This window comes from Felis catus, chromosome A2 (genome assembly GCF_018350175.1).
Source record: "Felis catus isolate Fca126 chromosome A2, F.catus_Fca126_mat1.0, whole genome shotgun sequence".
Taxonomy (NCBI): Eukaryota; Metazoa; Chordata; class Mammalia; order Carnivora; family Felidae; genus Felis; species Felis catus.
This window is the reverse complement of record NC_058369.1, coordinates 92,151,797-92,166,275: the sequence shown is the minus strand read 5'-3', so window position 1 is coordinate 92,166,275 and position 14,479 is coordinate 92,151,797. Positions and strand designations below refer to the sequence as shown.

Here is a 14,479-nt window from a genome sequence, read left to right as displayed (position 1 = left end):
GGACTGGCTTGGACGGAGGGTGGATGAAATTCTCTCTGTTGTGTTAGAATCACTGTGCTAAAAGCTCTGGGGCATCTTCGATTATTCACGACTTTCACAAAAATTGTGCATTGGTTTTCAGGTCCTACCAACATAATGCTTATTAATCCTAAAATGAGAGTTACATTATAAACCTCCACTGGATTTTATCTAGCCTTTAAATACAAATACGGACTTTAATAATTAATTCATAATGTTGCCATCCACCGTGGGAGGTGACACCTAATTCTAAAAGAGGAGATAAAGAAACCCTCTAAAATTGCCCTCGCAGCTTTGCACGTGCAACCAGGGGTGCTAAAGCATTTCCCCATCCAAATTGCGTTTAGTCATGCAGCTTCTGGGCAGACCTGGGTGCTGATTTTAAGAAATGTGAACTCTTCTCTGGGAGCCACATCAACTACTCAGCTGACCCAGGGGAGGTGAAACAACTCTTCCGGGGTACCATTTCACAAATTAGTGTTGCAAAGATGCTAGGTCCATTTAGGGATAAAAGTCCTAGCCCATATGCGACCAAAGTCATTCTGTTTGGGTTCCATGGCTGATACAAATTACAATCTGCCCACAAGCCTGAGGAAGATAGACAGGAGAAATAGGACTGCAGGTGAGCCAAGATTCCAAATAACATTCAAAATAATCTTACCTGTCTTCCTGACGCTGGCCATCTTGAGAGCTACAGGTGAGGGTGGGATGTTTGAATGTGAGTGTATGTGTATGAGGTTCAGTGTGAGAAAGTGGTAAAAGCAGAGGAACAGGGCAGAAGGGAAAGATGGGGTATAAAAGCAGGATATATTGTTGTGAGCAGGCAGGGTTATGCTTTCCTTGGGGCATATGCAAATGTATGGATCAAAATAAAATGCAAGTAGGTCTAATCATTTTCTCAAACTATACATGTCTAAACTAAATGGTACACTGGAAGAGAAAGTCCACCTTATATGGGTGCTGAGAGTTAAACACACGTACATATTTTGATATCTATTAAATGCTGACCCAAGTCATGGCAAAAAGTAATCTGAAAGCTAATTGTGTTCAGAAGAGGTCGTAATTGAGTCCATATTTCTTCTTTACATTAGTTGTCCACAAAGTAGTCAGATATAAACTGGACATTTACCTCTAGGAAATCACTTTGGTATTAGAAAGAGTGAAAAAATGCCATTAAGAGCTCTTGGAAATTCTCTCTGACCTCTGACGTTAGATTGAGCTACAGTGGATTGAGTAAATTCTAGAGTTTCTAAAATGGAGGGATACTCTGCTCTTCTGTGAACCAAGAACATGTTTTCAGTCTGCTTCCTGCTCTGTCTGAAGTGTTATACAACAAGCATTCTACTAGCATAAAAAGTGCCTTGAATGTTTTGCTGCAAATCTGTAAAGTACTTCTCGGCACTGCCCTTGTCTGGGAGCAAACGGTTGTACTGAAAATGAAACGTAAATTCATCCAATCTACTCTCTTGTGGTCAAGATTCTCTGGATAATTTTAAGTTCCATTAAATCACTGGTTTTACTCGAAGTAAAATTCCACTACATTTCATTTAGTTTCTTTTCATGTTTTCCCTTAAGTTTTCTCGTACGCACTATGCACTCTTAAGGCAGTAAGTAGGAAAAATGCACTATGAAACTGCTAAATTCTAGACATTAAATTGTTCAGGTTAATAGTGCTTCTTTATTAGTGGAAAGTATGTTTCATGCCCACAGAACACTACATAGCATAAAATGAAGATAAAGCTACTAAAAAAGCTCAAGATGGTGATGGGGACATGCACTAAACGGCAACCCTTTCAAATGGCTTCATTTGAAACATTCAGGGAAAAAAAACAAAAAACAAAAAACTAGACTTGCTCACGAAGCCAGAAACAGAGATCAAAAGGCAGCAAATAAACAAGGACCCTTTCCACCTATGGGAACTTGTATTGGGAGATACAAGATAGAGAGCCAGTCACACTACAGTATTTGTATGTGCTGGGAGAGTTTGAAAAGGATATAAAATTAATTTATAAAATACCTAAAGTATGGTCCTTCAGTGTTTTTATTCACATCTTCTACCCACTTAGCTACATTATAGTCTCTTTTGAACCATGGGTTTAAATACCTGCAGAAAGCAATGGAAGGAACAAAGAAAGCAGAACAAGATAGAAAATCTGAAAATACACAGCACAAGCTTAGCAAGGATGTTCTTCACCCTCCAAATGCAAGTGACTATGGCAAATAAACCAGGATGGATGTTGGGTGATTATGAGGCAGTCTGTACAATGACATGAGAATAAACTCAGCTACAACAAGGCTCGAGGCATTCTAGAATGTATTCAACATTGCAGGGAAAATCTTTCCAGTGGTTTCCCCAAGTGGATCAGAAGCGGCCTTCCAATCATAGTACTGTCAGTAATCTCATTCACCCACCTCCAAAGTGGCTTTTTCCAGGCCACCTCTCATTTGGTTCCTTGGTTTTCAAATGATAACGATGCTTTTTGAGAATATTCAGATGGCTGCAATTCCAACCTGGTGTTTGGGTATATAATGCCCCAAGAACAATTAAAAGGAGCAAAGTTCTCTTTCCAGTATGAAAAAAAAGACTTTACAAGGCCTTGGTCTCACGGTCTCACTCCAGACAGCAGATCCTAAGCTGGAGTTAACAAAGATAGGTGCCTCAGCCGGCTCTATCAAGAGCAGACAGGGCCCCTGCTCTTCTGATCCTGGAACCCCAAACACATTAAGTGTGGTCCAAACAGGCCTGCACGACCTTTAAGTTGGGCTCCGCAATTTTAGTTGTAGCTGCAAAACTCCTTCCTTTTCTTCATGCACTCCAGACTAAAGTGTTCATGTTTCTATTAGCAAATGGACCTCAGAAGTTGCCTTCTGAGTGTCTGATCATGAACTTGTGTGAGGGACTGCCAGAGGATACTCATGACCTTAATTAGCATTTCCATGATGGATCTGGCAAAATCTCCATCAGAATTACTGTGCAAAGGAAAATGTAAAAAGGTGGTAAAACTGGGAGTCCAAGTCTGTTTTTGTTTTTGGGGGGTTCCCCCCCGCCCCCCCCCCACTAGAGTTTTCTTTGATTTTTACTCAGGGAGCCAAGCAAAAACACATCCTCTTTAGAATGTGCCCTTGTAAAATAAATACAGATTCAACAAATTCAGTGTTGGAATCATCTGCAGGTTCTACTGAGTTTTCTCATTTAAAAAGTAACTCCTAGAGGTACTATAGATTACAAAGATGCAAGCTCCATCAAATTTTGCAAGTCATTTGGAAACAAACCAAGGGAAAGGTAAAATACACTATTTGGGGTTAAACTTTGCTTCTTTCTACCATGTTTGGTTTCAGTTTGTAAATACACTTAAATCATGACATTTCCAGACATATAAACAAAAGTAGATTACTTTTTCCATAGTCCTTTCCTCATTTTTAGCTATAACCAATGAAGTTCCCTCCTAAGAGAAGGGTTTGGTTGCCTTTTATGGCTGTAAGACCATTTTTGCTAAGACAGTGTTCCCTGACTCAGGAACAATTTCACACTAGTTTTGCCTTTAGCCACAATCATTGCCAACTTGCACTTTTCACAGAGATAGCCAATTAAAACTTGCATAAAAATTTCCACCGAGACTTTGAACAAAAAGAAAATGTCAAAAAGCAAGTGCAGCCACAGATGAAGGCTAGTGAATGCTCTGGCCTGGGGAAAACCGTAGAAAAAGCCCATGCAGCTGTTATCAGGTGAAACATAGCCACACAGCAAACTGAGTCACCCACAGGCAGCTTCCAGGAGGAGACGTGTGTTCCTTTCACTGACAATCTTAGAAGCTCAAAGGACTGACGCCATGGCTGTTCCATGATACCTACAGCTACATGGCTTGGCTTGTACATGATGGACCTTTTCTTCCATTTCAAGGAGCATCTCAGAAGGCTGTGATCACTTCACTAGAGGTCACTGAAGAGAGCTCTCAAAGGTTGTTCCTTCTGGGGATCTGCCCGTTAAAGTGTCTTCAAAGTGGGCTTCCTAGCATCTCTAGGTGGTGGTGGTGGAAGTGATGAGAGTTTATCAAACCGCTATAAACCTGCCTATGTGGCTTGACTTGGCTTGTAGCGCAACATGCAAAAAAATGCGTTAGACAGGGTAGGAGAGCTCTTTGTGTTCTCCAGGATGGAAAGGCAGAGGAAAATTAGCTTGTGCTGGCTGGACCAGGACCATGTCCAAGCAGACATTGGGGGTCAGTCAGAGATCAAATGACCCCGTTCTCAGCCAAGGAAGGGACTAGGAGGGAGATTAAGTGGCAGCCCAGAATGAAGGGGCAGGTGGAGACTGACCTGTGATCCAGACTCCCTGTCTGGGGGCTGTCAGAGCCCCCTGGGCTTATGCCTTGGGATGGGACTGTCTGGGCGAGGGAGTGCCCAGGCTCAGGTGCTTGGGGCTCCCTCCTGTAAAAACACAATATATAATACAAAGTCTAAGCCAAAACCTTCTTTTCACAACATGTACAACAGTGAGGAAGATGCAAAAACGTTGAGTGTCAAAACAATACAATAAACAAGGACATTTTATGTTGTTAATTAGTAGGGTTATGCATTTGTGGTGAATGCTTTAATTCATGTCCTGATGTTTTATCATCCCTGGGGATGATGGGTACTAAAGGGGATGTGGAAATAATGAACCTGATGATACCTTTTAACCTAAAAAATAAAAAAAAAGGTATGTTTGTCTGTGGTCATTCTGCTCCTCTTATAGTCCCACAAATTATATTGTTGTATCAGAAGCAAGAGGGATTATTTAACGAATATGGAAAGGTATAAAAAATGACTGTCAATGTAATTCCTAAGATGCTACGTATTAGGATTCCTTTTAAGAAAAAACAAAATATGTATGTATATAGTGCCCATACAACAAGGTATGTGAGAACAGTGGTAAACTTCACAGGCTTGGTTCCATTTAATTAATATGAGTCATGTAACCCAAATGCAGAAAGTGAAAAATCTGAGGGAGTCATTACTACTTTTTCTCACAAAGGTGATTCCACTATGATGTCTTATTAAATATTATAGCGTTATCTCACAGGCAAGAGATTTATTAAGGGCTATCTAGTATTAGAATTTTTATCATATGATATGAGCGGGAATTCTACAGAAAAATTTTTCAAAATAAGTGACTACACTAGCAAATATTGTATGAATCTTGCTAAACACCAAGTGCTGTTTGGGTCTTAAACACATAGCTTTACTATGATGTTGATCTATTTCCACTTGGGAGTTTTCAAAGCCTTATTATAGGAAATATCATTAAAACACTAACCAGCACACAAAGGAAGTTCCGAAGAACACTTGACAGTTTTATCTGTATTCTTGTGAGCAACTGAGATGAGCTAAGGAGCTCTTACCAGGTGACCTCATGCAAAACAAATCAAACAACATTCCAAGAAGAGTTTATCCACAATGAGCCCTTAAAGCATCCAAGCGCTTTGGGAAATGTTTAAGATAAACTCTAACAGATTAGTTATTTATGATGGAGTTCTATGATGCCATTCTGGACCATGCAATGGTATCACTTAAACCTATATTTTGTTTCTAAGGTAAAGTGTCCTCTAGCAAACTTTGACAAGCCACTTACAAGACAATACCATCAGCAGGAAGGTCCAAATTTCAGGGCACTGTTATTATTCCTGGACTGAAAAAGGCAGGGTATATGATGGAAAAGCTAACATAAGTTTCTGACAAGCAGTTAACAAATACCTGCTATTCAGATTTTTAAAGTATTAAGGCATGAAGAAGCAATAGTGATCCTGAAAACAATAACTAGCACTATAGTGAGGAATAAGTTAAAAAAAAAAAAAAACTTTAGGTAGGTCAAAAAAGTACGGTTAATGAAAACCTGGTGGCAAGGAAGTTCCAGAAGCATACCAAGGGTGTGTTTTATTCCTCGACGTCAGGTTTGAGGAAGCTTACTTTTGCTGTACTTTCTTAAGTGAAGAAACAAACAAAAACAGTGCATGGTGTTTACCTCATTAGAAGTAACTTTAAATGTAACTTGTGATCCCACCCCCCACTTAAAAAAAAATGTGTGGCTATCATTTAAAACGGACAGTGTTGCACTTAGTGACAATGATTCCGTTAAAGAGCAAGTTTTGGGTAAGTGCCCTTTTAAATGTCCTCAGAAGGAAGATTTAAAAGGGAAGTGTATTCCATTAGTCTGAGAGAATGCTTAGATTGCAGCCATGAAGCCCTCGGAGCGGTGGTTTCACACTGGGAGCAGTATCATGCTCAAGGACGGTGGGAATTTCCCCCTGATGCTTCTAGGCTGTGTGAATACTGGGAAGAGGAAGGGTGACCCCTCTGGAATGGCTGGACCCCGGGTGATGAGAAGAAAGGAATGTTATCAAAATTCCCTTCAAAAGGAACCAAGACACCACAATGGCAGGTTACTGGAGGAAAAAGCCTGCAGCGAGGGTGGGAACCCCGCTAGCAGTGAATATTGGTTTGGGCACAGTTGCGGAGATGCCTATGTAAAAGAGAAAAGCCATGGTTAATTTTAAAACGGCAAAAAGGAATTAAAAAGACAAAACCAAGACCAGAGGCATGGTTTACAGTTCTTTGATGATCTTGTTAATTAACTTTTCACACTAATTGCATAGGACCTTGGAATGCCTTTTTCCATTAGAGGTGTAGACTTACTCAGTTGAATTAGACCGAGGTCTAAATCTTTTGCCTCTGATTTTCTTTCTGTTGCCTCCCAGGTTACCTGAAAAAGATGGTTTATGGCTAGATTCGCATATAAATGAACAACTGCCATATGTTTAATCACACAGTATTTCAACTGGTAATATTCCCAGCCAGTCCCACCCAGAACACAGGGCTGTATAGCACAAGCCTTTCTGAGTTTGTCCAGAGCCCTGGTACTAGTGAATCCCATCATTTCTCAACCAAGAAAAAAAGACACGGACTTTCATAATAAATGCCCTCATCTCTGTTGGGAGAAGAGCTAAAGAACTTACAGGAAAGAACAAATCTTTACAACCAAGAACCACAAAATGTAAAATCTGGGTTCTGCAAACAGACACACTAGCTGTTCAAAATGCCACCCTCTACCTTGCCAAGAGTTACTTCGAGGTCGTCCATTTTCACAGATGTCTGAAATGTGTTTTGTGTCTGGGATCCTTTCACTCCAAGAATGAGAAAGCCCATTAGACCTGAAATTGAAAATGTATATATACTGTTCAAAAATACAATCAAGTGAATGCTTTAAAATCAGTAAGCAAAATCTCTAAGCACTACTGTGCGTTAAATAAATCAAGAAAGAAAAAAATCTGAAATGAAAGAATGAAGAGAACATGAAAGTCTTCATGAAGAAGGCAGAATTACACAACATTCAATGTAAGAAAAGTCAAATACAATGGAACCCCATTACAATAGTTTATAGTTGAAAAGTATCAGCACACAGTGCAAGCCAATCACATTGCCAGCAACCACATATAGCAAATTCACTACATATTTCAGCTATATAACTGGAGCAGAAGAGTTATAATGGGGTCCCACTATAGATGTTTCTTAACTGTAAAGCAATGGTTTTCATTCAAATATTATGAAAACATGGACTTCCAAGAGATTTCACTAAGATCTGTTCAACTGAACCTAGTCAACCTTTACCAAAGTAACATTCAGGTTTTTTTAAACAATAAAACTATTTTCTGAGAATTGGCATTTTCCCCACAAATACGGCCACCTCAAAATGTAGTGTTGTTAGTTAACTGTCCAATAACTGAACTAAATCACATGTTTATGCTGGAAGTATCTCTCACAAAGCCCATGTACCATGATGCCCTTGTGCTATCTGTGTCCTGCCATCTTAAATAAACTGTCTACAGAAGCAAAATTCATACACCTACCACATAAGAAAAGTATTTTGACAAACTATATATACTTAGGAAGAGTTACATAATTTGATACCATTTTTAAATGCTTAAAAGTCATAACCCATTTTTCTAAAATCTGGGAATTATTCAAGTCAATATTTTAAGTTCTTCTTGAGATATATTAGAAAATAGCACTATGCTTAAAATATTTTCCATATGTCATTCCAGTTAATCACTAATAAACGTCTATTTTAAAAGGAATCTTCTACAGATGAATGAAAATAAATGGAACTCAGCACAATTATTACATATTAATTCCCCAAATTAGGATTTTTGCAATGTAAATTTGCTAATTATAGAATGAATCTTATTTTGTACAGAAGGACAACAGAAATTCCACTGGAATACATTGATTTCTCTGCTTATTTACCATCTTATTTAATTTAAAATTAAATATGTGACCAAGAAAATATTTATATACAGGCAGAATTTAGATCTTATTCTTTTAGTCAAAAAAATTCTCAATATGTTAAAGAAAATAAAAATTTGGGGCATCTTATAGATTTGTACTCCTTTTGCAAAAACTAGCATTTTTACTTTTGCTCTAAGCTATGTTATCTGAGTAAAAACAATCCTTCATGCTTAAGATAGTTCTACATAAAGAAGAGTTCCCAGATTTACTGATTCTTTCTTTTCTCCTTTGTGATTGTTTACTGAGTGAAATCCATTGCAGAATTTTTACAGATGATTCACTTATTCAGAATTCCAGAAGAGATCACATTTCTTCTAAACAAACTAGAAATTTCCACTTCAGTCTACAAAGTAAGTACTGTGCCCAAAGTAATGTACTGGGCTATCAAAATTTTTTTTTCTATATATTACACCAACAATATTAAAGAAACTTTTCCACAGGAGTATTTTAGCTTTCTTGAATGTGAATGGAGGTCTAATTTCCTAAAACATTCCAACTATTTATTTCTTCTACCAGTTTATTTTATTAAGCAATTATAAAGCATGCAGAATTTTAACTGGTCTTATACATCTTAAGATCCTGGATAAAGAATATAAGATTGAAGTTTAAAACATATAAATAATATATTAACCCCATTTGTCCTATTATAAAACTCAGGCAAATATATTTAAATATACTTAAATTAATTTGGCAACCAAGCTCTAAATTAGAAAGTCTAGAAATAATCATTCCAGGAATAAAAGGCAAAATCATAATATTCAAATATACAATTCACAGAAAAGCGATCTTTTTTTTTTTTCACAGCAAGCTTAGCTTTGGTATATTTAAAATTTTTAAATATTCAACGCAGCACTTATATTACCAACTTAACAACTGCTTTACGGAAGCATGACAGTAACCTTTTTCTTTGACTACCAAACATGACATAAAGCTCACCATTTAAAATATTATCACATACTATGAATAGTTTCTCAAGCCATATAAGAGCAAGATTGAAAAACCCTATGATTTCTATATAGATTTAGGATTGCTGTTCGTTTAGTTCAGTTTTGTTTTGATTTCTGGCCTGATTTGTTTGAGTGGTTCTGAGCATATGGCATTTTGAAGCACAGTAATCAAAGAACAAAGGATACTATTTGTTAACATTCAAGAAAGAAGGAAGAAGTAATCAAACCTGCTGCAAAATAATGAAATGTTCTGACTAATGGAATAATGTGTGATGGAACAGGCAGAAATCTGAAAATGCGACAGAAAAGCAGACCTCTTCTTAGAACTAGATGCTGAGTTTGTGCTGATTCCGGGAGGAATGTCGCTATAAAAAGAGTCACCATCTCCAGGCTTTTTTACATAATCTCCCTGGGGTAACTGTCTAAGGCATAATAAACATTTCAGAGTCAGAAAACAAGACACACACATGAACACAGACATATACAAATATTATTTTAGGAAAAAAGGAGGTAGGGGTAATGATCTACATGAACCAAATCTATAACAACACATAAGATTATTAATAAATGTGACAAGTTTAAGTAAGTCATTCTAACTGCCAAGGTCAGAAATGCAATCGCTTAAGTCTTTACAGTCTGGATGAATAAAGCCTTGCTTCAGGGGAAAACTATGGTAAGATGAGGATTTTCATTGTAACTTTATTATACTTCAAGATGTTAACTGTGGTTTTGTCTGAAAATAAATAAATAAATAAATAAATAAATAAATAAATAAATAAATAAATGGTGCTGAAGGAGACATGTCGGGACAGACAGTCCCTGCCCCTCATAAGGCATAGTTTTGTTTTTCTTTTGTTTATTGTCATGAATAAACTATTTATGATTTCTAAATGTGATATAATGTAACCTTAACTGGTCTTCAAATAACAGATTAATTTCTAAGCCATGTCTATAATTTAATCCAAGTAAATTCTTATTAATCTGTTCAATTTGGAGTTTCACTGTTCATTTAAGAGGAATGTGAAGAAACTGAAAGAGATTCAAACATCAATCAACAATGTAATTCTATAACTGCACAGGAGAATATGTGAAGGAAGATGATTTAGCAAGAGGAAGAAGGGGTTGAAAACAATTCTTGTTGAGACTATAGGAAGATATTTATAGGGAGTTGGTGGGTGACCTCAGTTCTGTCTCCACCATAGAAGGATTACAACAAAGGAAGATCTACTTACTCTGTACTATTACTGACCCCACTTGCTCTGATTTTGAATTAACTACGATTAAAACAGATTTTTATTACTTTTCCTAAGGGAGGAGGGTAGAAAACTATAGAACGGACCACTCAATCTCAATAACCAATCATCGGCCAGTGCATGGACCACAAACAGCTATGTGCATCCAAAACTTGATTCAGTTCCATTCAGAATCATTGTGGGAGGTGCCACAAACTGGTGCTGGATTGAGAATTTTAAAAAGAATATACTTAAAAAGGTAGCCAACGAAGGCCACAGTTGCTAACTGCTTTTCCTACTTGGTCTTTCCTTAGTTACCATGCTTACCTTGGTTACTTGCTGATGCTAAATTCTATTTTATTTTTTTTTCTATTTAAAAAAAATTTTTTTTCATGTTTATTTATTTTTGACAGAGAGACAGAGCATGAGCGGGGGAGGGGCAGAGAGAGAGGGAGACACAGAATCTGAAGCAGGCTGCAGACTCTGAGCTGTCAGCACAGGGCCCGACACGGGGCTCGAACTCACAGACCGCAAGATCATGCCCTGAGCCGAAGTCGGATGCTCAACCGACTGAGCCACCCGCCCAGGCACCCCTAAATTCTATTTTTAAAAAATGCTACTTTCAGATATTTGCCTTGCTTGTACTAATTCCCATTCTGTTTAAAATGTTTACAATACTGGATCATTCGCTCTTCGGAATGACTGAATACTTCTCTCATATTTTTTCAATCCTATATACTCACACACCTCCATAAATTAAATTTTCAACCCATACAAAGCACATATAATAATTTATGTGATCCTCCCCTTCAAAGAAAGTCAAATTTCTCATTAAATTTGTATGTAAAACTAATTTTACCTATAACTCTGTGACACATATTCCTTCAAAATATTTTTAACCCCTTACATGACTTCAGCTCATAATTATAACCTTTTTTCTTTTTCCCAGTATATTACAAAACATTAATTTTTTTATAAGAAATAAGACAATTTCCCCATATTCATAGTGTTAATAAGACAGGGGTGGCTGGGTGGCTCAGCCACTTAAGCATCCAACTTTGGCTCAGGTCATGATCTTATGTTGGGCTTTGTGCTGACAGCTTAGAGCCTGGAACCTCCTTGTGAGTTCAAGCTTTGCATCAAGACCTGTGTTGACAGCTCAAAGCCTGGAGCCTGCTTTGAATTCTGTGTCTCCCTCTCTCTGCCCTTCCCCTACTCATGTGCACTCTCTCTCTCTCTCTCCCAAAAATAAACATTAAAAAATTATAAAAATATAGTAATACAGGACAAATGATATATATATTCTTATTCAAGAGATCTTTAATCTCTGGAATCACATTTTCTGCCTTGCCTCCTATGAGTAAAATATTCTATCAATGCTCAAAAAAAATGATCTCAATAAAAGCAGAGCTCTGTATGTCATCTCAGGGAGGAAACTTTCCTTTTGGATATTAATATTATAAAAGAATGCCAAGGAACATCCATCAATATCACATTTCCAATAATAATCCTTATGGTTAAATCCTTTTCATCATGATTACCTTTAATGATCATCTGTATAAGTTGATGAGATGTAACTCACTACAAATTAAAAAAAAGACAAGTTCCAAATCCACTTGAATTTTCCCATTAATCTATCCCCTAAATTACCTTCTCTTTACATGGTTCTAGCATTTGTGCATTTACCCAGGGCTCACTTAGCTGATCATGCAGGCTTAAATGGACTGTCTCTCATGATGGATGGGCTTAGATTTGTTGTTGGTTTGTTGTTGTTGTTGTTTTAACTCTGCACATTTTACCACTCCTTCAACATAATTCCTCTGCAGTGCAAGGTCATCTATCACACAACGCACAAAACTCCTAAATGCCAAATATATCATAAACTGTGGGCTTCAGTCAAGGGGCTGGAAGGAAGTTCAAGTACAATGAACTTCTGGGGCATGGCCTTGTTTTTATCATGATGGGCAGATTAGATTCTTACCTACCTCTATTAGGAAGACTCCAAAATATAGACGCTACTCTGCATTCTCCTTACAATTCCATAAGGAATGCATGTAACTTTCTTCACATATTAAGTGAATGAAAATGTTAATTATAAATTAAGAATTTTGTTAAATCTCTTAAGAATAATATTTAACATTCTTCACTGTCCAGAAATTTATCCTTCATCAATATCCATAACAGATTATAACAAACTGATTTCTTCTTGCTTAAACTTTAGTGAAGATAGAGAGTATCAGGTCCCCATGATCAATGAAATAATATTTCATCATTTGTTACATAAGATCATAAGTGACCAGCTAAATGATTCTTTAAAAATTTTTAACTGAATTTATTTTTCTAGTCTTTGTGACTTTCTTCTTAAATTTTGCTCATTTCATGGAATTTTGAATCAAGAAGTGATTAATACATTAGGTGGCCTGACCAGTGCCAAGTTTTGTAATGGGAACATTATCTCATGTTTCCCACATTACATGCAAATATTGTAGACATGCGCATGAATTTTTATAAATAATGCCCAAAAGAAAATAAAAGTTTATTTAACTAAATTCTTTTTCCTCAAGAAGGAGCCCTCTTATGAGGGAAATCTGGTATTTCTTTAAAGGGTCCGTTGAACCATAATATTTAATTTAATAATCCTTACACAGACTCAAAATGAGAATACAATGAGAAAAAATAAGTCTTAACCTTCATGCTGAAGGAGGCATTTCTCCAATGTTTTGTTGGTACCTGGGTTGTCTGATATTGGAATTGTTACTTTACTGTTTTAAGAAATATTGTGTAATGTGTATCAAGTCACATTGACAGATGCATGTTACCGAAATAATAATAATAGTAATAATAATAATGTAAAAACAAATTAAGATAGGTTTGAAAAAAATGAGGGAGGGTGGTTCACAAGCAGAAAATAAACTGGTTAAAAAGGATGAGAGAGAAAAGAAGTGGGGAAAGGGGTTTCTGCTTAAGGAATAGATCAGGAAGATATGATCTAGTTATTTATTCTATTTCACATTAATTATAATGATGTGTGTTCATTTCAGACAAAGGAAGAAAATATTTCAGCTCACTATGGATGTCTCATAAATCCAAGTTCAGATTAATGTTTTCTTATTCTATTGCTCTTTGCAAACCTATCTGAAAACTAAAGCTCAAACTTGTAATTCTTGTTACAAAGTATACAGATGCTGGGGCACCTAGTTGGCTCAGTTAGTGAAGCTTGAGACTCTTGATCTCGGGGTTATGAGTTCGAGCCCCCTGCTGGGTGTAGAGATTGCTTAAAAATAAAACCTAAAAAAAAAAAAGTATACAGCGGCTAAATCCTAAAGCAATTATGCTAAAAATGTAAGTGATAGCATCAACTGAAAATATTATGGAAGTCTTCTTCCCTGAAGATTTTAAAGAAAAAGATCAATAGCCATCTATCCAACCACATGATGTGTAAGAACTCTCGGTGGCTCCTAGGTTACATGGTTCTACCCTTCACAAGGTAACATTAGCAGATTTAAAGTAATATCATTCATGTATTGGGTTCTGCCTCTACTGTGTCCCAGAATAGGGTTCTATTTTTTATTAAGCAGTTTGTAAACAAAAAGAAAACAATGGGTTTGCTTCACATCTTTTTGCCAGACCTGCTATTAAACCTATCATGCCAAGTTATCAAGCTCCTTCACAGAAGTACTTGCCTGACCTCTCCAAAAATTTGAAAGTTATGCCCAATGGCATTTCTGAGCCATTATATCATTAGTAAAAATCTGATAACTAGCTACATATTTAATATGGTCTTGCATTTAGTGTCAAAGCAAACCTTTATGTTCGCGAATACCTATACCAGGTCAACCAGTATGTGTGGGTCTCATTCATATCCATGAATGCTGCCTTTCTCTTTGAGAATAACCACATCCACCTCCTTTATTTGAAGATCAGAAAAACACAAAGCCTTCAGAGACCACATACTAATAA

At 36.8% G+C, this 14,479-nt stretch overlaps 1 protein-coding gene across 31 annotated transcripts in view; it reads right to left on the bottom strand.

Moving 5' to 3' along the window:
- The window catches only part of ADAM22 (ADAM metallopeptidase domain 22), a 239,311-nt gene that overhangs the window by 14,509 nt on the left and 210,323 nt on the right, over positions 1-14,479 (bottom strand). For 5 of the 31 annotated variants that reach the window (XM_011280371.4, XM_045052344.1, XM_019825431.3 and 2 more), the window contains 2 exons: positions 7,105-7,205; positions 6,691-6,757 (listed from right to left, as the gene is read on the bottom strand). In XM_011280371.4, the coding sequence (XP_011278673.1) occupies positions 6,691-6,757; positions 7,105-7,205 (168 nt within the window). Of the gene's footprint in view, positions 1-679; positions 710-2,035; positions 2,123-2,430; positions 2,530-4,335; positions 4,447-4,480; positions 6,518-6,690; positions 6,758-7,104; positions 7,206-9,514; positions 9,710-14,479 lie in introns of those variants that run through there. The other 26 variants (XM_019825419.3, XM_019825413.3, XM_019825416.3 and 23 more) reach the window with 19 other exon arrangements.